This window comes from Artemia sp. Qi Xiang Cuo, chromosome 13 (genome assembly GCF_049724085.1).
Source record: "Artemia sp. Qi Xiang Cuo chromosome 13, ASM4972408v1, whole genome shotgun sequence".
In the NCBI taxonomy this organism is placed as follows: Eukaryota; Metazoa; Arthropoda; class Branchiopoda; order Anostraca; family Artemiidae; genus Artemia; species Artemia sp. Qi Xiang Cuo.
The window spans coordinates 56805250-56832949 of NC_142806.1; the positions used below are offsets into that span (position 1 = coordinate 56805250).

The window sequence follows — 27700 nt, forward strand, 5'->3', positions numbered from 1 at the left end:
TGCGGAAATAATTTTGTTTTTCTATCCATAATTGGACTAATTTTCAAATTTGAACCAGAGGATTGTACTTTCCAGTATTATCTTCCAAAAAAGTATAGTTTACGCTCAAAAACTAGTATTATCTCATATTTTACGGAAATAGTTTTATTTTTCGATCCAAAACTGGACTTAAGTCTCACATTTGAACCAGAGAATTGTATTTTCAATAATTTTATTACAAAAAACTAGAGTTTACGGTCAAAAACCCTTATTAGCTCAGATTTTACAGAAATAGTTTATTTTTCGATCCAAAACTGGACTTAAGTTTCACCTATGAGCCAACGAATTGTATTTTCCATAATTTTCTTCCAAAAGACTAGAGTTTACGGTCAAAAACCCGTATTAGCTCAGATTTTACGGAAATAGTTTTATTTTTCGATCCAAAATGGACCTAAGTTTTGCATTTGAACCAGGGAATTGTATTTTACATAATTTTCGTACAAAAAACTAGATTTTATGGGCAAAAACCCTTATTAGCTCAGATTTTACGGAAATAGTTTTATTTTTCGATCCAAAAATGGACTTAAGTTTCACATTTGAACCAGAGAACTGTATTTTCCATAATTTTCTTACAAAACACTAGAGTTTACAGTCAAAAACCCTTATTAGCTCAGATTTTGCGGAAATAGTTTTATTTTTCGATCCAATAATGGACTTAAGTTTCACATTTGAACCAGAGAACTGTATTTTTCATAATTTTCTTACAAAAACTAGAGTTTACGGTCATAAACCCTTATTAGCTCAGATTTTAAGCTAGCAATTCGCCCCCCCCCCCACTATCACACTATAACTACGCTAAGACACCCCTCTGTCATTGCCCCATCTCCCCCAAAACACTTTTCAGCCGTTTCTAGTTAAAAATTATATTTCAACTCATTAATTCGGGGTTTTTTTCAAGCAATTCGCCCCCCCACTATCACACTATAACTACGCTAAGACATCCTTCTGCCGACAACCCATCCCCCCACAAAACATTTTTCAGCCAGTTCTCGTTAAAAATTTAATTTTCAAGTCCTCCACTCGGGTTTTTTGTAAGCAATACGCCCCCAAACTATCACACTATAACTGCCCTATGATAGCTGGATGTCATTGAACTATTTCCCCCAATAAATATTTTTTAAGTGTTTTACAGTTAAAAATACTATTTAATATGATTCATATGGTTTTTTCTCTAGCGCTTCGCCCCCCCCCACTATCACACTATAACTACGCTAAGACACCCCTCTTTCATTGACCCATCTCCCCCAAAACACTTTTCAGCCATTTCTAGTTAAAATTTTTATTTAAACTCATTCATTTGGGTTTTTCGCTAGTAATTCACCCCCCCCCCTACTATCACACTATAACTACGCTAAGACATCCTTCTGCCATCAACCCATCTCCCCCAAAACACTTTTCAGCCATTTCTCGTTAAATATTTTATTTTCAAGTCATCCACTCGAGTTTTTTTTGTAAGCAATACGCCACCAAACTATCACACTATAACTACTCTATGACATTTCAACTCATTTGTTTCGGTTTTTGCTAGCAATTCGCCCCCCACTATCACACTATAACTACGCTAAGACACCCCTCTGTCATCGCCCCATCTCCCCCAAAACACTTTTCAGCCATTTCTAGTTAAAAATTTTATTTCAACTCATTCATTCGGGTTTTTTCGCAAGCAATTTGCGCCCCCCCGCCCCCCACTATCAAACTGTAACTACGCTAAGATATTCTTCTGCCATCAACCCATCTCCCCCAAAACACTTTTCAGCCATTTCTCGTTAAAAATTCTATTTTCAAGTGATCCACTCGAGTTTTTTTTGTAAGCAATACGCCCCCAAACTATCACAAATAACTGCTCTATGACACCCGGCTGCCATTGCACTATCTCTCCCCAAAAATATTTTTTCAGAGATTTCTAGTTAAAATGTTATTTCAGCTCATTCATTTGGGTTTTTCGCTAGCAATTTGCCACCTACTATCACACTTAAACTACGCTAAAACACCCTTTTGGCATCGACCCATCTCCCCCAAAACACTTTTCAGCCATTTCTAGTTAAAATTTTTATTTCAACTCATTCATTTGGGTTTTTCGCTAGCAATTAGCCCCCCACTATCACACTATAACTACGCTGACATCCTTCTGCCATCAACCCATCTCCCACAAAACACTTTTCAGCCATTTCTCGTTGAAAATTTTATTTTGAAGTCATCCAGGCGAATTTTTTGCCAGTAAAATTGCGCCAAAGTCTAACACTATAACTGCTCTATAGGAGCCGGCTCCCATGGCACACTCTCCTCTCAAAAATATTTTTTTCAGATATCTCTTGTTAAAAATATTATTTCAACTCATTCATTTGGGTTTTTTGCTAGCAATTTGCCCCCCACTATCACACTATAACTACGTGAAGACACCCCTCTGTCATCGCCCCATCTCCTCCAAAACACTTTTCAGCCATTTCTAGTTAAAATTTTTATTTCAAATCAGTCATTCGGGTTTTTTCGCAAGCGATTCGGCCCCCACTATTACAATATAACAACGCTCAGAGACCCTGCTGAAAGCGACCGATCCCCCCAACACACTTTTAATATTGTTATCGATAAACTGTCTGGGCCAACTCAGTCAGGCGGGTTTTTTCGCACGCAAGTTAGCCAATAGTACGGAACTGTAATTAATCTAAGACACCCCGCTATCTTACTCCCTCAGATTATGTATTATTCGGGAAACATCAATAAAGCAAAGCTATCCGTTACTTAAAATTCTTTTCTTGCCATCTACATCTCTCTTAGTATCAAGTTTTTAGTATACTATAACGTTAAACTCTTTTTTAAATTGACGACACTGTTCAAACGACACTTTTGTATTATACAGAACACATCGAAAAAGTAAATCTAGATCAGCTCATAATATCATTATATCCTCGTTAACAATTCCTATTGTATGATATTGTTACAAATTTATAATAAATAAGCTAGGAGTTAACAACCCCGAGGGGTAACCTTAACTGATAATCACTAATTCTTAAATTCGATACCCTTTTTTTTCTCCACCTTCATACGATCCAATTCACAAATGTTATCTTGCTCTGTTTTTTTCCCTATTATTCAATTAATATTTTTCGTATAGTCCAATTTGCAAATGCTAAACCCTTTTTTGTCTCCACCTTCATACGATCCAATTCGCAAATGCTATCTACCGACACATTCATAACCATCTATTCTTGACTAAAGGCAATTGTCCAAAAAAATCAGAAACCAATCTTGATAGCAAATACTTCAAAGAAATGGAATAGTGGATAATGCATGGGTGATACACAGCTTTTCCTACAAAATCATTCCTAAATACGCAATTTGACAATTTCTAGTTTTCAAAAAAAAAAAAAAAATTATACTCTCAATACGTGTTTGACCACTTTATAGGATTGCACGCTTTTTGAAATGTGCACGTCAAACTGAAGTGTATATTCTTATGAAATTCCTTGTGCAATTGATATCAATAGTAAAAACCAGTCTGATTGTGTTATAAAATTTCGATTATACTCTCAAAACGTGTTTGACCACTTTATAAGTTTGCTCGCTTTTTGCAATTTGCACGTCAAACTGTACTGCATATTCTTGTACATGCTAGAGATAAGACAAATTACGCAAGCACGGTTGAAAGTACTAGATTATGACTTATGTGTTTATCGTTCCACTGCGTAAAAAATACAGATGTAATACTTTTGAATTACTAACGAGCGTTAATAACTATGCATAGAATATAAGAGATGAATTCTATTCGCTTCTCTTACCAAGTAGAGCGTACAATTGTTAGAGTCGTAATCATGCTTTGTTATCTTGATATACGTACAAAAAAAAATAAATAAAAAAAAATAAAAAAAGTTGAATAATTTCGAAGTTAAAAAAAATAGTTTGTTTGTTATGAAAAAAAATATTGAATTAGAACCATCAGTCCTCATCATTATGAGTGTCCAAAACCGGACTTAAATTCCACATTTGAACTAGAGAATTGTATTTTCCATAATTTTCTTACAAAAAACTAGACTTTACGGTCAAAAACCCTTATTAGCTCAGATTTTACGGAAATAGTTTTATTTTTCGATCCAAAAATGGACTTAAGTTTCACATTTGAACCAGAGAATTGTATTTTCCATAATTTTCTTACTAAAGACTAGAGTTTACGGTAAAAAACCCTTATTAGCTCAGATTTTACGGAAATATTTTTATTTTTCGATCCAAAAATGGACTTAAGTTTCACATTAGAACCAGAGAATTGTTTTGTCCATAATTTTCTTACAATAAACTAGAGTTAACGGTCAAAAATCCTGATTAGCTAAGATTTTACAGAAATAGTTTATTTTTCGATCCAAAAATGGACTAAGGTTTCACCTGAGCCAACGAATTGTATTTTCTATAATTTTCTTACAATAAACTAGAGTTTACGGTCAAAAACCCGTATTAGCTCAGATTTTACGGAAATAGTTTTATTTTTCGATCCAAAATCAACCTAAGTTTCGCATTTGAACCAGGGAATTGTATTTTCCAAAATTTTCTTACAAAAAACTAGAGTTTACGATCAAAAACCCTTATTAACTCAGATTTTACGGAAATAGTTTTATTTTTCGATCCAAAATGGACCTAAGTTTTAAATTTGAATCAGAGAACTGTGTTTTCAATAATTTTCTTACAAGATACTAGATTTTACGGTCAAAAACCCTTATTAGATTAGATTTTAAAAAAATACCTTTATTTTTCTATCCAAAATAGACTTAAGTTTCACACTTTAAGGAGAACACTGTTTTTTCCATTTTTTAATTAAACCAACCTATTATTTACATTAAAGACCCAGTTTTAGCTACGTTTTTAGGATATCCATTCGCCCCCCCCCCCCACCATCCCACAATAAGTACGCGAAAACATCGATCTGTCGTCACCCCAGCTACCCCCAAACCTGTTCCTGTAAGTTATCGTTAAAATTTATATTTAAACTCATTAATTCGGGTTTTTTTGTAAGCAATTCGCCCCTCAAACGATCCCACCATAACCAAGCTCAGACATCCATCTGCCATCAACCCATCTCCCCACAAAACATTTTTCTGCCATTTCTCGTTAAAAATTTTATTTTCAAGTCCTCCACTCGGGTTTTTTGTAAGCAATACGTCCCCAAACTATCACACTATAACTACTCTATGACAGCCGGCTGCCATCGCACTATCTCCCCCAAAACATATTTTTTCAGAGATCTCTAGTTAAAAATGTTCTTTCATCTCATTAATTTGGTTTTTTAGCTATTAATTCACCCCCCCCCCCTATCACACTATAACTACGCTAAGACACCCCTCTTTCATCGACCCATCTCCCCCAAAATACTTTTCAGCCATTTTTAGTTAAAAATTTTATTTCATCTCATTCATTTGGGTTTTTCACTAGAAATTCATCCCCCCCCTACTATCACACTATAACTACGCTAAGACATCCTTCTGCCATCAACCCATCTCCCCCGAAACGCTTTTCAGCCATTTCTCGTTAAAAATTTTATTTTGAAGTCATCCACTCGGGTTTTTTTTGTAAGCAATACTCCCCCAAACTCTCACACTATAACTATTCTATGACAGCCGGCTGCCATCGCACTACCTCGCCCCAAAAATATTTTTTCAGAGATTTTTTCAGAGATTTCTAGTTAAAAATGTTATTTCAACTCATTCATTTGGGTTTTTTGCTAGCAATTCTCCCCCCACTTTCACTCTATAACTACGCTAAGACACCCTTCTGTCATCGACCCATCTCCCCCAAAACACTTTTCAGCCATTTCTAGTTAAAATCTTTATTTCAACTCATTCATTCGGGATTTTTCGCAAGCAATTCGACCCCCACTATCACAATATCACAACGCTAAGAGACCCCTCTGTCATAGACACAGCCCCCCCCCAAAAAAAAAAACACTTTTCAGCCAATTCTAGTTAAAAATTCTATTTCAACTCATTAATTCTGGTTTTTTCGCAAGCAATTTGCCCACAGTACGGCACTATAAGTACTCTAAGACACCCCGCTGCCATCACCCCACCACTTGTGTATTATACAGAACACATCGAAGAAGTAAAGCTATCCTTACTTAAAATTCTTTTCTTGCCATCTACATCTCTCTTAGTATCAACTTTTTAGTATACTATAACGTTAAACTCTATTTTAAATTGACAACACTGTTCAAACGCCACTTTTGTATTATATAGAACACATCGAAGAAGTAAAGCTAGGTCAACTCATAGGACCATTTTATCATCGTTAACCATTTCCATTGATTGATATTAATCCAAATTTATAATAAATAAGCTATGAGTTAACAGCCCCGAGGGGTTACCTTAACTGATAATCACCATTTCACAAATGCTATACCCTTTTTTTTCTCCACCTTCATACGATCCAATTCACAAATGTTATCTTGCTCTGTTTTTTCCCCTATTATTCAATTAATATTTTTCGTATAGTCCAATTTGCAAATGCTAAACCCTTTTTTGTCTCCACCTTCATAGGATCCAATTCGCAAATGCTTTCTAGCGACACATTCATAACAAACTATTCTTGACTAAAGGCAATTTTCCAAAAAAATCAGAAACCACTCTTGATAGCACATACTTCAAAGAAATGGAACAGTGGATAATGCATGGGTGATAGACTGCTTTTCCTGCAAAAGCATTCCTAAATACGCAATTTGACAATTTCTAGTTTTCGATTTAAAAAAAAGAAACAATTATACTCTCAAAACTTGTTTGACCACTTTATAGGATTGCACGCTTTTTGAAATGTGCACGTCAAACTGAAGTGTATATTCTTGTGAAATTCCTTGTGAAATTGATATCAATAGCAAAAACCAGTCTGATTGTGTTATACAATTTCGATTATACTCTCAAAACGTTTTTGACCACTTTATAGGTTTGCTCGCTTTTTGCAATGTGCACGTGAAACTGTACTGCTTATTCTTGTACATGCTAGAGATAAGACAAATTACGCAAGTACGGTTGAAGGTACTAGATAGCCTACTACTAAAGTCAAAGTGATCAGATCGCTGCTCCCCCTCCCCCTGACACACAAACACATTGTGTTTTCCTGAGATGCATCCAATAGAAATTTTGAGACAGTCCCTTTGTTCAAAATAGTCCAATGATCATATAACAAGGTTTTTGGGGTTGATACAAACCATCAGAGCCTCAGAGTGAAGGTTGTAGGTTATGCCCCTGGGGAATTTAAGGTTCTTATTGAAGGGATGGTTGTATAAACTTTAGAGGTGGCTGGCTGATTTGGTAGAAATTGGAAGTTTTTCTGCCCTTTTAAGAATAAATAATGATGGAGGTCAACTAGCCCCCCCCCCCCAAGTATCCCTCTTTTCACAGGACACATCTGATTAAATTTTGCGAGTGCAATTTGTTTGAATCGTTATACAGTATATATTTCATTTTTGAATTGGATTTTTTGATTATTTTTGACTGTTTTGATTTTATGTTGGCTCATTTTTGGTTCAATAAAGTTCTATACTTTTCTTTGAAAATTTATTTTATGGAAAAGTTTTCTTTAATTTATCTATTTTAACTGCCATTGCTTTTCAGGAGTCGTTCTTAAAGAATTGAGACAAAAGTCAAATAACATTAATTCATTGAGTTGATTCGTTCATTCATGAAAAAACATAACAGAATGAAATTTTAAATTAATTGTCTAAATGATTCGTTTATTTTGTTTGGATCGCGTGGATTCTTCTTTTCTTTTAATTGGATTTATTTCCCATTTTCTTCACGTTTACGCTTCTACATTTACTAATTTAGTCATGTTTAGCTAGTATGCTCTCAGAAATTTTTCTAATATGTTTATAGACAATCAATAGACATAGGAATTGTAGGCTATAGCTGTATTTTTGGCACCCATAAATGCTTTCAGTAAAGCACATTAATACTTCAGCATGAAGAGTAGAGGGCTTAGGAGGGAACAGTCTCTCTCTTACACTAGACAGCTTCTGTTCGTTTTAAGTTTTAAAAATTCCACATTTAAGTTTTAAAAAATTCAGAGTAGAGGGCTTAGGGGGGAACAGTCCCTCTCTTACGCTAGGCAGCTTCTGTTCGTTTTAAGTTTTAAAAATTCCACATTTTCCAGATAGGAGCTTGAAACTTCTACAGTAGGGTTCTTGGATACGCTGAATCTGATGGTGTGATTTTCATGAAAGTGCTATGACTTTTAGGGGTTGTTTCTTCCTTTTTTCGAAAATAAGGCAAATTTTCTCAGGCACGTAAGTTTGGATAGATAAGACTAAACTTCATGACACTTATATATTTGAAATCAGCATAAAAATCTCGTTCTTTTGATGTATCTATTGGTATCAATATTCCGTTTTTTAGAGTTTTGGTTACTATTGAGCCGGGTCGCTCCTTACTTATAGTTCGTTACCACGAACTGTTTGATATGTTCAAAGAAAGTGACAGATCTATTCTGACAACGTAAGTAATATTATAAGTGATATGTTTTAGTAAAGCTAAATAGTGAATAGCATTTTATGAACTTTTAGCCAATGTCGAGTTCAAATTTTTTTTTTCAAATATATATATTATTTATTTTTTCACATGCATTTTTTTTACGTTTTTACGAGTACCGACAAAAACTCCGTGTGTGTGTGTGTGTTGTAGGGGGGGGGTCTCATAATCGTTAACTGCTCAAATTTATTGCCATCATTTATATACATAGAATTCTGTACGATCATAGTCTATATTTTATTGAATAAAATATGGGAAGTTAAAATACTATCCAACAAAGATTTAAAATGATAAAACTTCTTTCTAAAAAAGTGGCAAATCAAATTTTCGCTCGACCTTTTCTCCTCTTTACATTAATAAACTAGACTTCAAAAAATTTAATAAAACTAACATAAAATCAAAAAAATAGGTAATAATTATAACTATACTCACGAATAATGATGGTGATTAAATAGTGAATATGCGTGCTGTCACTAAAAAAATATTGAAAGTGAGCTTGACTCTTCGTTACTGAGAGAAAAATCGTGATAATTACACGATTTTTGGTATGAAAATTGCATGAATTTTGTCAATAAGAAAAGCCAGTCATAACCACAAATATTTTACTTTCCAACACAATTTTGTAGATGTCATTTTGACAGATGTAGTTGTGAAATTGCTGAAGATGATTCGCTAAAAATGATTATTAAATTGTATAATTTTGGCTTCGCCTGGATTTTAGTTTTGAATTTATTACTCCAAAGTTACAAGGGATCATGCGATCAAAAGAATTTACCATATACCATTAATTATACATAAAAATTGTTTTTAAACCCAAACATGGGCACATCTATTTATTTTCATTATTATTATTTTTCGCTACAGTAGTATTTTTGTAATTTTAAGGAGACAAAAGAAAAATGAAGAGTAATATCACAGTGGAATTAAAAATAAATCAATGAATTAAGAAACTTCAAGTATTTTCAGCTTTTGGTAAGCGAACCCAACTGAAAGAAATGTAATACCTATAAAGACTTTGAAAATGCTGTCAAAAGTTCAGGCTGCAAATTTTTTTAGCAATTGGACACTAAAATCTCACTTTATTACAATGACGTTTAAGGCCAACACAGCTTCGCACGCTCCTCCTAAATCTTAATCTATCCAAAGCTTGTCTCTTTTCTTCCTCCCATGAAGTTCCAATTTCCTTTAAATTCTTCCTTACGACCTCTCCACCACATTTGGGGACGATCTGATTTTTGTTTGGTAAAAGATACATGAGCAAAAAGGGCAATCTGTCATTCTTCATCCATAAAACGCATCCATTTTTTCATTGCAGCCCTAAAAAAGTGAGCATGTATATGAAAGGGGCTGTTCCCTCCTGAACACCTCACTCTTTACGCTAAAGTTTGACCCTTTGTCATAAATTAATTTTTTAAAACAATAAAAACTTTAATGTAAAGAGCGGGACGTTGAGGAGGGGACAGTCTCTTTCATATACGAGATAATTTCTGGTCGTTTAAAGTTTTTATGTCGCTCCTTACTTTCAGTTTAAAAAAATATTTTTTATATTTAATTTCTGAACGTTTTTCAACTAATACAGGCTCTAATTTGGCTTACCGTACATGAAAAATTTAAGCAAAATTTTCGCATATTAATTTTGTCAGATTTATTCCGTATAAAGCTGTCCTCAAGGTATTGAGGAGGGTTGTTCCCTCCTCAATACCTTGCTCTTTACGCTAAAGCTGTCAATACTTTTAATAAAGCTTCCTATTGTAATTAAACGACCCCCGTGTTTCTGTAGACGCTCTTAAAAATTGAGATAAACAGACAAACTTTAGCGTAAAGAGCAAAGTATTGAGGAGGGGGCTATCCTTCATATACGGATTATTTTCTGTTTGTTTTTCAAATAATGCCGGTAAATCTAGATCAATTTGAATATACCCCTCCCCTTCATGGAAAGCACCTCCGTAGAAATTTCATCCAACGTACATTGCAACCCCCCCCCTCAAATTCCCTCCAGACAGTTCCATTATCGCTGAGATTCCCCTTCCTGTAAAATTGCTTGCTGACGATTCAGACTGAAAAATTCTTCTTAGCATTCTTTCATTTCAATAAGACTTTAATCTTTAATCGGTTTCTCGATCACTCCAGAAATGCTTCCTTCTGTGGAAATTATTTCCCAGAAATCAAAACACGCGAAAAAACGCTCCTGGATAGTTCCCTCGGAACATCTCCACATGAAAAATTTGGCAAAGAGAATGCAAGACAATCAAAAAGAATTGTGTGTAGTAATTCTATCCAATTCCTCCAGTTTAACATTTGCCCCTGAATATTTACCCCCCTCCCCCAGAAGTTTCCCTCCCCAAGGAAAATCCCCCATATAGAAACTCACTGTTTTATATTGTATAAACTATTAAAGCCGTTAGAACAAAGACTCTTCAATTACTTTTATAACCATAAATAAATCCTAAACAGTCCTAAGCATTCATCACAACTTTCATATAGCTTTTACTTCTATTGAGACAAAGATTCGTTTAGCAAGTAGTAGCTTCATGTGTCTGGCGTAAGATGTCTTTAGAAGACGGAGTTTACAGACATAGTTAATTATAATATAGTATATATTATATGATATATATTATATCGCTTAAACTGTTTATGGTAACGTAAAAATCTTTATAAGTACCTATGCTCGGATTTCTGTGCTCTGATTTAGTTTAGGCCTACGTCATTAAATTTTATAAGTACCTGTGCTCTGATATGGTTTACGTCATTAAATTTTATAGGTACCTGTGCTCTGATTTGGTTTACGTCATTAAATATTATAGGTACCTGTGCTCTGATATAGTTTACGTCATTAAATCTTATAGGTACCTGTGTTCTGATATGGTTTACGTCATTAAATTTTATAGGTACCTGTGCTCTGATTTGGTTTACGTCATCCTTTTCCCACAACTTCTTGGAGTGGTTCATTTCAAGAAATATTGTAATACATACGGAAGTCTAGCATCTTACATAATCGGTCTGCTGGTTCGACTCTCTGGTGGTGAACCATTGATGAATATGCCAGCAATCATTCATTACCCTGGTTGGAACGGAGAAGAACAGTTGTTCCCTTTCCGAACTTTAGCGATGATCTTGTCTCTTATTTCCCTTGCTGTCTTCACACAATTATCTAAATGGCTTTTTGAGAATGGAATTCTTGCACCACGTTGGGATTTCCTGAGGTAAGTTAGACTCTTGAATTCTTAATGAGGAACATGGAAGGGGAACAGGGGCTAAAGGGGAAGTGAGGTATTCATGTTTCCTTAAATATTCAGTTCAAATCAGTGTAGAAAGGGATAAATAATGAGCTTAGTCAGGGGAATGACGATTTAAATTTAACTCCAGTGAGAGGTGTAAGTAAAGGTTTTCTTATTCAACTGAATTTTTGTGATAAGCTGTTCAATAATATAACATATAAAATGTTCAAGCTTCTTTTAAATACAGGATCTGTTTTGTTTTTTTTTTATTGGTGAATTCCGTCATTTTAAAAAATGAGATATTTTATCCCCTTAGGAAAGATATCATATCAAGGATGGAGCCAAACCGCAAAAACAAATTTAATAAATTTGCCATAAGTTTTTTTTCTGGTCCTAATTACTTTTTGTGAAAAATTGTGTAATAATATAACTTGGTCGATTTTCAGGCTTTTTTAAGTACAGAGTGAAATAATAAATATTTTTTCTGTTTTTTTTTCGAAAATTTAGTTATTAAAATTTGTTTTTATTGAAAATGAGAAATACCGACCCCTTAGGACTGGTATCATATCAAGGATGGAGTCAAACTCCCAGGATAAGTGTCAGATGTGTCAATTGAAGGGGGCGTGTACGTCCTTTTTTTTTTTTGCCCTACTCCCTAGATTCTGAAAACACCTTTTTTTTTCGTTGAAAGCGCCCTCAATTTAATATTTACTTTAATTTTCGCTGTGATGTATTACTCTGAACAAGATTCTTATTGAGGGGCCAAGAAAGAACATTTTGTTTTGGTAAATATACCTAGACGATGGTAATAAGTATTCTTAGACTATTTTCAAACTTTAATTAAGGTCTACCAATAATGAAAGCATGCAGTAATAAAAAACAGTTGTAATCGTTAGCACTATAGACGGCTTGGTGGAGGTCTTTGCAGGAATGCCAGATTTACCTTTCTATCATTTATCGTTTTCTAGTTCCTCCAATATCGTTTCTCACTTAGACTTCCTCTTTGTTCTCTACTAGTTGTCCTGTTTCGACTATAGTAATATTTTTGTATATATTCATCAAACAGTTCATGGTAACGAGCAGTTGGTAAAGAGCAATATATGTATATAGTAACGAAAAAATGAACAAACTAAGTTTTAATAACAATAAATATGTAAAAAGGATCTTCTCCCTGATGATTCTATTTTGCCACATTTCAATTCGTGCATCAGACCTGTCATGGACCTGTCGACCTGTCACCTCTCTTCGCTGGTGCACCAAAAAGCCATATTGCTCCACTCTAACATATTCAAAATAGAGCAGTGCGTGCAGCAACCTCTGGCAACACGAAAGCTAAAACCCCACAGCTGATCCAGGAACACTTCGATGTGGCGTCCATGTCGGTTTTCTATAAGTACTTGTATAGCCCTCCATCGGAGGAGCTATCAAAGCTTGTTCTTGATAAAGCAAAGCCCTTGCTATCAACTCGCCGAAGTACAGCTTGTCAGGACTACCTTGAGCAGAGTATTCCCTGCCAAGAATGTTTGAAAACGAGTTTCGCCCGGCGATCGGTTGCCACATGGAATAGATTGACGGCAGAGATAATCCCAAAAAATCCTTCCCTTGACGCGTTCAAGAGAAGGTATAACAAGTACCTCAGTGTTAGAAAATGAGGTAACTACCAGGACTAGCGGCAAATCATCATTTGTGATGGAGCTTTGAAGCCTGTAATAAAAAAAAAAAAATCTTTTTTTACACCGATTCCAAATGTGCAGATTTAATTATATTTTAAAGTAACCATAAAAAGTTGCGAGCCTGAATATCTTTGTGTAATCTAAGAAAGTAGGGATTAAAAACACTAAAATGGGTGTAATCTCAATGAAAACTGGAACATCGCACTCAGCATGTCTAAGAACCCTACTGTGAAGGATTCAGGTTCCTATGTGCAAAGCACTATATATTAAATTTTTCTGAGGTATTTAGCAACTGATACGTTTTTATCTGTTTGTTTGTTTTTATAATGGGTAATCATAGGAAAATAATGGCCCTAAAATATCGACAGGGTGCTCATTCAAACTGTAATTAAAACTTCTAGTGCTATATTTCAGTGGAAAAAAGAGACCATGCCACAGGAATTTGTTAAATACCTCCCTCAACACCCCAATCTTTACTCTGAAGTTTGATTTTTTCTTTTTCAACCAAGACTTAACAAATGCTTCTATTGAAGAGGAAAGTGATAAAGAATTTATTTACTTCTTCTAGGTTTATGTATTTACTTTAAAAAGGGAAATTTTAGTTTAAGTGTTTCGAAACACAATCTGTAAATATAAAACCTACAATTGCCTACTGGATATATTATTTGCATTCTCAAACAGATTTCTATAGTTACTATTAGAACTTTGCGTAAAGATTAGAGAGTTTGAGTGGTGGCAGCCTCTTCAATTTACAGAATAATTTCTCTCCATTTTGCTTTTAATTTCGTTTGGTTTCAAACTTGATTTTTATTTTTTTGAATTGAATTGATCAAATGCTGTTAATAAAAAAATATAATCTATTTAAGTCTATGAAGGTGGAGGGCACGCTTATGCCCTCCTCCTTTGGAATATCCAAAGGAGGAATACCCTCCTTTGGAATATCCTGTTTCTCTTTTGGAATACCCAAATATTAAAAAGTAGAAACATTTTAATAGTTGGGGGAAATTTTTACACTTTTCCATGTTTTTTCCAACCTTTAACCCTGTTTGAAAACTTTTGTTTGCTTAACCCTGTCCCCAAAGAGGTTTCTTGTTGACGCCCTTGGATATTGCATGGTTAAAATATATACTATTAATTTTGGTTTCAGTCCTAAGTACTGAAACAAAATATGTTTGGTAATACTCCTAGAATAAACGGAGTGAGAAACTGTCCAGGAAATATTGCAAATTCAAGAATAAACGGAATGAGAAACTGTCCCAGGAAATATCACAAGTTCAACCGCATGATTCCTATTACTTTACACATTTACTTTAATTTTTGAAAGATCACAAATTATTTTTGCATTAGGTGTGTTGTAAACATTCCTGAAGATATTCAGCAAGTTAGAGAACCCCAAGAAGGAGAGTTGGCAATGATGACGTCTGAAGTGGTAAAAGGATATTCCTCAACAGAAGAAGTCAACGGTAGAGTCAACCCAGGTCTTAGCTTATCCCCTGAGGATGATGACATTCGGGATGGAAAAAACAAAAGTAAAAAAAGCAGCATAGAAAATGTTAGTCAAACTAATTTTTGACTTGAGAACTTTATCTATAATATTCATTATGTTGCACAATTGTTATGATTATTATATTGTTTAATCTAGTCATTAGTCTAAAGAAGAAGATAAGCACGAATTAAAATATAATTGTAATGCTCACGTCTTCAAGTTTATTTTGTCAAGATTTTTTTTGGTGTTCAAGTGTTATCGGTTTTAATAGTCAAGTTTGTAGATTATTTGTATAAATCTATTTGTACTCTTGAATTAAATTAGACAGAGACAAACTATTTTGGAAGAGGCCAGTGATCATCACACTCTCTGATCCTCAAAATTTCATTAAAAATATTTGAGAAAAAGAAAATTTCGTTCGCAATTCCATGACAAAAACTATTGTTTTAGGGTTCTACCTCCATCCGTGTTGACAGGTAGGCCTATGTTTTATAAATTCTGGTATTTATAAATACAGAACATGCAGAAAAACTATCTTGGAGCTGAGCCAATAGTCATTGTAACCCCTAAGAACAAAGCGTCCAAAAAGGGAGAAATTTATTCAGATCTCTGTAATAAACATTGTTTTTCGATTTTCTTTCCCAGCCCTTAAGGATAATGAAGACGCTCTGCTCCCTTCTTAAAAAAAAAAATTAAATGATATCCTTCAGTGCTTGAATTTCTAAAAAAAATGAATTAACTTAAAAACATCCGTTTAAAAAAAGTAAAATCCCCCCCCCCCTTTTCGCTTTAAAAAGACCATAAAGCAACATATGTGCATTTTATTGGTGTCATTTTTAATTGTGGATGCGAACGTTTGACGGGTATGATGGATTGCGTGAGTGTTTGTTGATGTATCTATGTTTATGAACGTTATATAGTTGTTAAAATCTTAATATACTGTATGTTTCGCTCTCTTCTTTCACACATCCAATATATTTAAATATCCTAAAGGTATTTATATATATATATATATATATATATATATATATATATATATATATATATATATATATATATATATATATATATATATATATATATATATATATATATATATATATATATATATATTATATATATATATATGTTGAAATTTTTTATTATTTGTTAGTTGTGCTATTGTTGATATTATGACTGTTGCAATTATCCTTGTTACTATAATTGAAATGTCAATGTTTTGACCACCGTCATTAAAATCATTAAAATATGTTATCTGATATTTTGCATGAAACTAGTTTAGACCTAACTTGTTGGATACAACTAGAAAAATAGAAAATTTTCCTTGTTTACTATTTGTTTATTCACTTATGTTAAGTCATATAATACTTTGCTCTCATAATTCAGAAAGTTGAATGTTATACGAAATTATATGAGCATTTTGTTTGCCCATAATTTGTGATAGTCACTTGCAACTTATGGCAGAACCGTTTTTACCGGAACACAAAAAAACAGGAAAGTAGGGTACTTTTGTCTTATAGCCACCACACTCATGATCTTGTATCGAGAACAGGAGACAATAACCGGTTCAAGGTCTTTATACCAGACAATATTAGCCTCGATTCGGTGGGAAACTACATTGTAGCTGTATTTTAATTAAATATTTAGTTGGTATTTTGGTTAAATCAAGCTAGGTTACGTATATAATACAATGCGGTCTGGGGGACCTTATTCCATAGTTCTGAATTTGTAGTTTTCATAATTTTGTCGATAAACTATTATATTTCCTACATATTTTGTTTTATTTCATTATTATTAACCAAACTTCACTTCTCGACAGAATTTGAGTGTGGTGGCTTATAAGACACAAGTACCGAAAATTTCTAAAAAAGTTTTAGAAGATCCTGAGAAAATGTTCTGATATTTAAAGATCTATTTCCCAGTTATTTCCACAAGAAAAAAAGGATGTATAGTCAATTTTCAAAAATAGGTCTTCTACAAATCTTGGGAACCAAAGATGCACAAAAACAGAACACCCAATCGATAGAGCGATTCAAATTCAAAATATTTCTGCTTGACAAAAATTTTACATACTGCATTTTGAGCCCTAATAGCCAAAAGTCTAATGAAATAATTCTGTAGGAATCTAGGAAGCCGCTCACTAGCCAAATCGATTCAATTCACTTTTTTCTAGATTCAGCGTCAAAATGGAAACAAAGTCATTTTATATGCTCACAAGAATGTTCAAATTCTTCGAATTAAATAATCTAGTTATTTAAGAAGCTGCTTCGAGAACCACCACTTTTTTGACAAGTATTTCCCCCTATTTACAGCAGGCTCCACCATATATCCCTGCTTTTTGCTTGAAAGGTTAAGGAAAACAAACACACCCACGCATAAAAAACAATTATTCACATGACGAATTATGAAGAATTTCCAGGTCAATGGATTGCAACCAAAACGAACAATACAGACCTAGAGCCTATGTTTTTTTAATTTTGTATGATTGCGTTTAACGGAGTTAACTGATTTGGTAAGAGAAACGCTCACATAGACACACTTTAATGTTGAATTAGTAGTTTCTCTTCTTCTTTAGATTGTACATTTTTAATCTAAACTAAATGTTGCTTGAATAAATGCATGTATAGGATATTGTATCAAAGGCAATGGCTTTCATAATGATATTAATTGTGATCAATGGTTATTGTTTATAATGGTTTTATTTTGTTATTTATCATCATATATATTTTGTATTCCCTGTTGAAAACTATACTTACCTAGGCTGTGTTATAGTTGCTTATCTTATGAAGCAATTAGAATGGTGTTACAAATGGGGATTTTGTAAAGGGAGAAGGTCGAGGCCCCTTGTAAGTAAGACAGTTTGTAAGATTTTTTTTTTTTAATTTCGTCACAAGAATTATGTTGTATGCATAGAGACGACTCTCAAACTGGTTTCTGGCTAATGCCTGAATTACTGGTGAGAAAATTTATTCAACAATTAGCTTTAATTAAAAAAAAATAATAAATAAAACACTTAACTAGGTACTTTACTAGGTGTGATATAATAACCGATGCTGACTAGCAGTCAGTAATCACCCAATATACAAGTTACATACTTTGTCGTTTAATTGTTTAATGTTTAAAATTTTAACATTAAAATTTGTTTGTTTTATGTATACTGTTTAATATACAAGTTAAAAATCGAACCTGGTTCTCAAAAATCCTGTTTGTAGTTTGATTGTTTAATGTAATAATTTTATGTAGTAAAATTTATTCATATTTAGATGTTGGATTCAGTGTTAAAATTCACTGTAACTGGAAAATATAAACCGGGAACATAGTAACAGGGGCAGATACAGACTATAATATTCAGATGGGGGGGGGCACTAATTGCGCTAATGCAATTAGTGCAATTTTGACCTTCTGAAGGGGGGGGCACGTGCCCCTGAAGCCATTCTCTGGATCTGTCCTTGCATGGTAAGATTTACAAGAGTCAGTAGCTTCGAAACGTCTTAAGATATTTTTTTTTATGTGAGGTTTAGTCCAAGAAGTTTTATTACTCCAGTTTTAAATATTACCAAAAAAATTGACGTGAAATGATTTTTTTTTTTTTTTTTGAACAGAATGTCCTGAACAATCCACGCTATTTATGCAATTGGAGTCATTGAACCAGTAGCGCCAACTTAGATCTTTACAACTTAAAAAAAGAAAAAAGATGTATATTCAAAATCGACGGAAAGGAAGAATTTTACCGTTTTTTTTTTCAGTGAAAATACCAAAAGATGAGGGAGATCAAATCTAGAGGGAGGAGTACAAAAAATAAAGGGGACAAATGTCCTCTGTCTGTCAATGTGCACCCCTATATAAGACTAGCTGACTTCAATTAGTTTAGAAAAATTTCAAGGTTTTCCATTTCTGTTTTAATTTAATTTTATTCAGATTCTAATTCTATTGATTGATTCCATTTTAATTCTATTAGGTCTGAGGTGTATCAAGAGAAATTTTGCCATTTCATCTTAAATATTAGTTGTTTTCTCAGTTTTAAAGTTAAATTTTAGTTAAATTTTAAATTGTAACCAGATTTGGAATTCTAGCTCTAAATAGGCAAAAATTTGAAGTCAATATGAATTTTTTTTTTTTTTTAACTGTTTGAGTCCTAGCTGTAGTTCTACCGTTCGTTAAAGTTGGAGCCAAAGTTAAAGTTTGTTCCTTTTTCGAATTTTAAAAGAACCTAAGCCGGAATTGCTTTTAATTCTGTATTCCAGTATGTAGCTATTTAAAATAAGGCTCAAGCTATTAGAAATTGAACTAAAAATACGATTTTAAAAAAAGGAACAAAAAATATTTTAAAATAGGAAATGAGAAAAAAAGGAAAAGCAGAATTTAGAGGCCATTCATACCGGTGAGAAAAGATTATGAGAAAAATATTTTTTCTGAAAAACACAAAACAATAAAACTATTTGAAAATTCTAACTAACTAGAAAAGAAACACGGTAAGTTTTGACACCCAGGTGTTTCAAACAAATTGAACTGTTTAATTGTGTCAGTGATCAACGATTTGGGAGGATACTCCTGTGCCCCTATGGTCTTTTCTGTACTCAAGAGTCTTCGAAAAGGGCTCAGTGCCCATCCCCCCTAAATTATAAGCATAAAGTGTGCTTAGCATAGCCTAAAGCTTGTCTAGTGTGTCTAGCATTAAGTGTACGCTTATGTTAATTGCAAAACAAAATAGTGTTAAGACGAACACTGGGGGGAGAAGGGCTCAGTGCCCATTCCCCAAAAATTCTGAATTTTTTCGAATGTCTAGGCGTGTCTTATTCAAATCGATGAATAAACTTTATTTTTTATTATTGATCTCCCCCCCCCCCAATAAAAAAAATCTTGCATGCTTGTCTGAATAACGTAAACAAACATTTATAAAAAATTGAAAAGGAGGAAGATTATTCCTAATGAGTATTGATCCCCTGGTTGCATTTTAAGGGTATATATATATATATATATATATATATATATATATATATATATATATATATATATATATATATATATATATATATATATATATATATATATATATATATATATATATATATATATATATATATATATATATATATATATATATATATATATATATTGTTTTCAAATCAGAGATTCTTCTTGGATTTTTCTTAATTAGCAGCATAATTTAGTCTTAAAAATTGATTGTTAATTTCTTTACGAAAATTGAAAGCACGCCTGCTTTTCATTTACGGAAATACCTGTATTGGTAATCGATGTTTTCTGTCATAGGTATAATTCATTGCTTAGTTGTTGTTCAATGTGCGGGAACTTTTAACAATCTCGTTAGAACTTTCTATTTGAAAGAGCAATAATGAACTATTTGGTGTCCTAGGGGAAAGAAAGTAAGGACCTAGGGTGAGGGTCAAAAGCTTTAATTTCTATCAGAAAAGGCAAATCAGTGTGGATAAAAGAGTAATTGCCATATATTCTGTGTTTTAATTTATGTGTTTAATTTGTATGTTTGTGTCAAATAAATTGTTGTAATAGATGTTTTATTTTGGATTATTTATTTAATTTCACATTCAGGATGGCTTAATATGCCTATTGCAGATTCTTGAGACAGTACTTAATTTTGTTTTTCATTTACTTTTATTTTTCTGCATTACGGATTATGTTAAGGGAGCGTTTCAGAAGTCTATTATAATAAAAATCTGAAAAAAAAAATTATTACTTAGTTTTATAAATTAGTTTTATAAATTATGTCATATATATATATATATATATATATATATATATATATATATATATATATATATATATATATATATATATATATATATATATATATATATATATATATATATATATATATATAGCAGAAAATGATATATATTGACAAATACATTATTTATTTGACTATTTAATGCAATAATTATAATAGAGTAGAACAGATAGATTTTTTTTTATCATATTTCTATTTATTTGTTTACTGACCTTTTATTAAACAATAGTACAAAAATGGGATTTGATCCCAGTTCCTAGGGACGTAATTAAAGAAAGGTTAAAATGGCTAGGGTAGGTCACAGAGCTAAAAATACAACTATAAATATACAGACAAATTACAATTTTCTGACCAAAATAATGAACAGACCATAAAACAGCTTATCAATAAAAGACTTAGGGTTGAAACCTCTACCAACTTCTCTTTAGTTGACTCTGAAAGAAAATACAACAATATTCACTACAAATACTAATTTTCGTGTTGAAATTAAGACCAAAGCTTTAGTTGTACGTATTTAGGCATAGACTCAATAAGACCATATTTGTTTGTTTCTATTATTTATTATCTATTATCATTATTATTTAGTTTGTTTCCATATTTTTTTGTTAATCTAATATTTGTTTCTGAAACTCTTTATAGTTTTTGTATAATTACTCTCTCCCTCCTTTTCTCTCTTTCTTCCTCCCTCTCTCCCATAAATATGACCATGCTGGATAGAAGAAACTTTGCTTTTTGAAATTTTGCTCAAGGAAAACTGGCTTAACGCTGTTCTAAAATGATGGTTCACGTTTCAATAAGTTTTTCAAGCTGCTCATTTTACTGCTCCCACAACACTTCAATAATCTCTATATTAGTACGCAAAATAAAGTTTACTCTAAGAAAGCTCAAAGGTAACTGAATAAACAGAAATACGCCAACGAATTTTGTAATCTTTAAATATCCACTGTTTCCGTAGTTCATTGTCTAGTTGGTCCTTGCCCGTTTTCACTAATCGTAGAGTTTATGGTCGCAATAATTGGTTGATTTGATCTTGAAAAATATCTCGGAGATTTACCAAAAATCACATGTTTTACTGTCACACTCCTTGTATAGTTGAAGCCCGTAATCTCTTTTATAAAAAAAAGAAAAAAATTTCAACACAAAGTAAGGAGCAACACAAAAATTGATAATGAACAGAAATTATTCCGTATAAGATGGGGACTACCACTTTCTTAATCCTTACTCCTTACTCTGCAGTCTTAAAGTTATTTAAAAAGATTCTTTACTCAAATTCAACGACCCTTCAAGCAGCATTTCTTAAATAATTATGATAAAACGTCAAGCTTTAGCGTAAAGAGCGAGAATTGAGGAAGGGATTGTCCCACACATATACGGAATAATTTCTTTTCGCTTTAAATTTCCATGTTGCACCTAACTTTTAAGTTGAAAAAAACTTGTTTTTCTATTTAATTTCTTACCTTTTTTCAAACCTTGCCAACCCTCCCCCCCCCCTGCAAAAAACTTATTAGGAATAGTCCTACGGAAACTTTTGTCTCCGAGGGAAATCCCAACCTTCGGAGACCCCCCCCCACCAAAAAAAACAATCTGTACATTTTCCAATAGTAATTACTATACGTGAAGAACGGGAAAATTGCGTAGCTTAAAGCTCTTTCCCCAGGGGCTATCTGGGGCCTTGTCATTGCGAAAACCATACCATATTATGTTGAATCGAAACGCTATATCAAAGTTTTGATCGGATTTATTTAGGGGAAAAGGGCATGGGAGGGGGGATAGGTGTCCTCTAGTCCTTTTGGTCACTTGAAAGGGCACTAGAAATTATACTTTCTTTTCAAATGAGCCATTTCCCGATCTCTTAAGACCATTGGTTCGGTAAGATCACCCTTTGGAAAAAAAAACAGCAAGTAAACGCGTAACCATGATCTTTCTTCTGCCAAAAAATACAAATTCAACCATTCTGTAGATATGAGCCTTAAACCTCAGTAAAATTCTCAGATATGTTGAACCTATTAGTGTGATTGTGATTAAGCATGCTTCACTTTTTAGGGGTGGTTCTCCCTTCTTCCGAAAATAAGGCAAATTTTCTGAGTTTCCTAAATTTCGGTGGTTAATTTTAAAGTTAATAAACTTCGTATAATTTGAATCAGCATAAACATTTAAAATCTTTAGGTGTATCAATTTCAATCAACTCCCCTGTGTGTATAGTTTTGCTTTTGTATGTCATATTTTCTTTCTATTAGCTCTGGCTTTTTACATGTTAATATATTAATTAAGTGGGAGCCAGTGTTTTACCCCCACAAATCCCCCCTCCCCAAAAAATTCATTTCAAAATTATCCCTGGAAAATTCCCCTTCCCACGTAAATCCCCCCCCCAGCGGAAGATTTCCCCTGCCAATGAAAGTCCCCTCGGAAAATTCCCCCCATCGAAAATTGTTCTTCTCCCCGCCCCCGTGGAAAATTCCCCTATATAAAAAAATCGAGCGGCAACAGAGGAAGGTACACCAAAACGTTGATCAGATGTTCTAAGGGGGGTAACAAAAGGACCAGATATCAAAAACAGGGGAAGAGGAAAATTTTTTTATTAGGACAGGGGACAAAATCACTTTTGACTTACAAAAAAAGAATAGAACTTTAAATTTCCAATCAAATGTGTATCCACCGAAGTTTCTACGACTATGAGGGTGTGCCTGGGGATGGACTTTGGGCCGCCCCCCCCCCCTCCTACACGGTATAAATTCTGCTCATTTTGGAGGTTAATGTTAGTCTTTATTTTCATAATAACTGCGGAGACAAAATCACGAGGGGTTATATATCAACTTCTACCCCCCCCCTCGCTTATAGCTAATTCTGTATTTAAAAAAAGGCTCAATGATATTTAGGAGGTTTTGGGATTAAAATGCACCCTTTGAGGCACATGCCTCCCTCCCTAACTACAAAACACTCAGAGAACCCTACTGTAGAGGTTTAAAGTTCTTATCTACAGATGTTTGAAATTGATTATTTTTCATCAAAGATAGATCATGGATATGTGATCACTTTTTAAATATAAAAAGGACTAGATATCAAAAACAGTTCTAAGACAGGGCTGTTTGGTCTCCAATCATATTCGATTTAAAAAAAAAAAAGGACTAGAACCCTTAATTTCCAATCAAATGCGGATTCTCCAAAGTTTCTACATCCATGAGGGGGAGGTTGGAATGAGAAGGAGAAACCGCCCTCCTATACGGAATAAATACTACAGATCCTGGGGCGTAAAGAAACATTCTCAGGAATCGAAAGGGAATATATATCAGTTCCCACAAAGGTGCTGCAAGGTCACACCTTCCTTCTTATTACACAAAAATGTTTCGGGCGTTTATTTTTAATGCTTTATTTAACTGAAGTGATTTGCTTCATTATACAGCGATGTATTATTAAGGACGGGTTGTGACGGGTCTTTGCCACGGGGGGGGAGGGGTAAGATGCCTAAAGGAGTATGTTTCAATGGCCTATTTTTTTAAGCCTCATTGAGCTTCCAGATAACAATTAAAGGAGTGTTTAGGACTTTTTGCCTAATCTTTCTTGGTTTCTAGGTATAATTTTGAACTACGCATTTATTATTGATCCTGGGAGGGAGGGGGAAGATTCGTATTGTCTTAGTAGTGACCAAGATGATTCTGGCTATGTTTGAGGAAATTGTGTAATGTGAGGTATTATTTCACATCAACTATTATGAAGAAGTATCGGCGGGTCGTTGTTGAGTAGCGAGGTGGGATGGGTACTTGAAACCATCTTGGAGGGATGTGTCCTTTTCTTAGTTTTTAAAAATTAATTTATGTTTGTTTTTTATTCCCAAAATTTTTTTGGGTTCAAATAATGAATGTTTCACCAATTAGTCATGTCGATGGGGTAACAATTCAAATATTCTATTCTAATTTAGTAGTTCTAATTAGTGGCTTTTGATTTATTTCAACACCCTCTCAAAATTCCCTGAAAGATTCAACGGAATACCTTCAGCCGCTCGTGGGATATTTTGGATACGCCCTCCTGACAACCGAGGTGCGTATAATACCTTTGAATTAAATTTTGAGTCCTAGCCACAGTAGTAATGGTTCAATCTAAGGTAGCAGAGTGTCTCCCCATATAGCTATAACGATAGAGAGCGGGGTGTCTCCCCATATAGCTATAACGATAGAGAGCGGGGTGTCTCCCCATATAGCTATAACGATAGAGAGCGGGGTGGTACCCATATAGCTATAACGATAGAGAGCGGGCAGTACTCCCGCCATACAAGCAGACAGTACAATGACCGGATTCAACCTACCATGAAAATTCGTGCAGTTCACGAAACCATAGTTTTTGAGTTAAATAACATGTTTCTGTTAAAAGTCGTGCATATTTTTTGAACCTGGATCCCCAGAGGTCGGTAAAGAGCAATATCAAAACAAGAAAAAAGTATGTAAACACTGCATTTAAATGGCTTGCGAGCTTAGTACATGAGGTAAATCATACCTATTTTTATTCCGGCCCAAAGTTCCCCACCCCCTCCACTATGCCACAGTCGTCCACCACCCACTCCACCAACCCACCCCCTCCAACCCCCTCCCTCCAACCCCCTCCCTCCAACCCCCTCCTCCAACCCTCCCCCCCCACAACTTTTTTTAACTTTTTTTAACTTTTTTTCTGACAGTTTTTTTTAAACTTTTTTTAACTTTTGTTTTACTTTTTTGTAACTTTTTTTTAAATTTTTCTTTAACAAACCGTTTTAGACATTTCAGGGAATTATTTGGGCAAAACAGTTAGAGACATTTCAGAAGATGATTTTAGATTATGATTTAGAAGATGATTTGGGGTGAAACTCTGTGGTCGTTATAATACACAAGTTCCACTTGAACAGTGTAGTGAGGTCCTCTACCCCAACCCAAAAGGACCCCGACCTCCCTACCCCAACCTTTTTCTGTTCGAACTAGCAAGTTTTCAACCAAATATACCAAATATTTTCTTAGAAGTAACATTTTTTTTTATTGTGATAACAACTTTTCTGTCAGAAGTAGCAAGTTCTGCTTAACACTAACAAACCCTCTCATCAAAGTAATGATATTTTATTTTAATACTAACATACTTTTACTGAACACACACAATTTTCTCTTAGAAATAATATTTTTCATCAGTGATAACACTTTTTCTGTTCGAACTAGCAAGTTTTCTACCAAAGATACCAAATTTTTATTAGTAGTAACATTTTTTTATTGTGATAACAACTTTTCTGTCAGAAGTAGCAAGTTCTGCTTAACACTAACAAACCTTCTCATCAAAGTAATGACATTTTACCTTAATACTAACATACTTTTACGGAACAACACAAATTTTTTTTGGAAATAATATTTGTCATCAGTGATTAACTTCTTCCTGTTCAAACGACCAACTTTTTTACCAAAGATTCAAAAACTTTTCTTACAAATAAAAATTTTTGACAGTTATAAAAACGTTTTTGGCAAAATTAGCAAGTTTTGCTTAACTCAAACAAACCTTCTCATCAAAGTAACAACATTTTACCTTGAAACTAACGTATTTTTAGTGAACTCACACAGTGTTATGTTAAAAATAATATTTTTCATAAGTGATAGCTCGTTTTCTATTGTAGACCGCATATTTGAAACCGGCTGGATAAATTTATATCTTAGAAGTAGCTTTTTTTATTGTGATTACAACTTTTATTTCTGAAGTAGCAAGTTTTGCTTAAAACAAAAAATCTTTTCATTAAAATAACAATATTATACCTTAATACTAACATACTTTTACTGAACACACACAAATTTCTCTTAGAAATAATATTTTTCATCAGTGATAACACTTTTTCTGTTCGAACTAGCAAGTTTTCTGTCTAATATACCGAATTTTTTCTTAGAAGTAACAATTTTTTGATTTTGATAATAACTTTTCTGTCAGAACTAGCAAGTTTTGCTTAACACTAACAAAACTCATCAAAGTAACGACATTTTACCTTAAACTAACATACTTTTAATGAACACACACAAATTTCTCCTAGAAATAATATTTATCGTCAGTGATAAGACTTTTTCTGTTCGAACTAGCAAGTTTTCTACCAAAGATATCAAATATTTTCTTAGAAGTAACATTTTTTATTGTCATAACAACTTTTCTGTCAGAAGTAGCAAGTTCTACTTAACTCTAACATACCTTCTCATCAAAGTAACGACATTTTACCTTAAAACTAACATACTTTTACTGAACACAAACAAATTTCCCTTAGAAATAATATTTTTCGTCAATGATAACACTTTTTCTGTTCGAGGTAGCAAATTTTCTACCAAAGACTCCAATTTTTTTTTTTAGAAGTAACATTTTTGATTGTAATAACAACTTTTTTGTCAGAAGTAGCAAGTTTTGCTTAACACTAACAAACATTCTCATCAAAGTAACGTTATTTTACCTTAATACTAACATACTTTTACTGAACACACACAAATTTCTCTTAGAAATAATATTTTTCGTCAGTGATAACACTTTTTCTGTTTGAACTAGCAAGTTTTCTACCAAAGATACCAAATTTTTTTTTAAGAAGTAACATTTTTTGATTGTGATAACAACTTTTCTGTCAGAAGTAGCAAGTTTTGCTTAACACTAAAAAACCATCTCATCAAAGTAATGACATTTTACCTTAATAATAACTTACTTTTAATGAACACACACAAATTTCTCTTAAAAGTAATATTTTTCATCAGTGCTAACACTTTTTCTTTTCGAACTAACATGTGTTTTATAAGAAATGCATATTTTTTCTTAGAAGTAACATTTTTTGATTGTGATAACAACTTTTCTTTCAGAAGTAGCAAGTTTTGCTTAAAACTATCAAACCTTCTCATCAAAGTAATGTCATTTTACCTTAAAACTAACATACTTTTAATGAACACACACAAATTTCTAGGTTAGGTTAGGTTAAGTTAGGTTAAGTTAGGTTAGGTTAGGTTAACCTACGTACGCGGGTGTACGTAGGTTAACCTAACCTAACCTAACCTAACCTA

The 27700-nt window shown here is 33.2% G+C and overlaps 1 protein-coding gene across 1 annotated transcript in view; it reads left to right on the plus strand.

Moving 5' to 3' along the window:
• The window catches only part of ChT (choline transporter), a 182593-nt gene extending 166711 nt beyond the window's left edge, over positions 1–15882 (plus strand). The window contains exons 10-11 of the mRNA XM_089099523.1: positions 11426–11740; positions 14776–15882. Of these exons, the coding sequence (XP_088955649.1) occupies positions 11426–11740; positions 14776–15001 (541 nt within the window). The 3' untranslated portion in view covers positions 15002–15882. The remainder of the gene's footprint in view (positions 1–11425; positions 11741–14775) is intronic.
• Positions 15883–27700: the final 11818 nt, after the last annotated feature.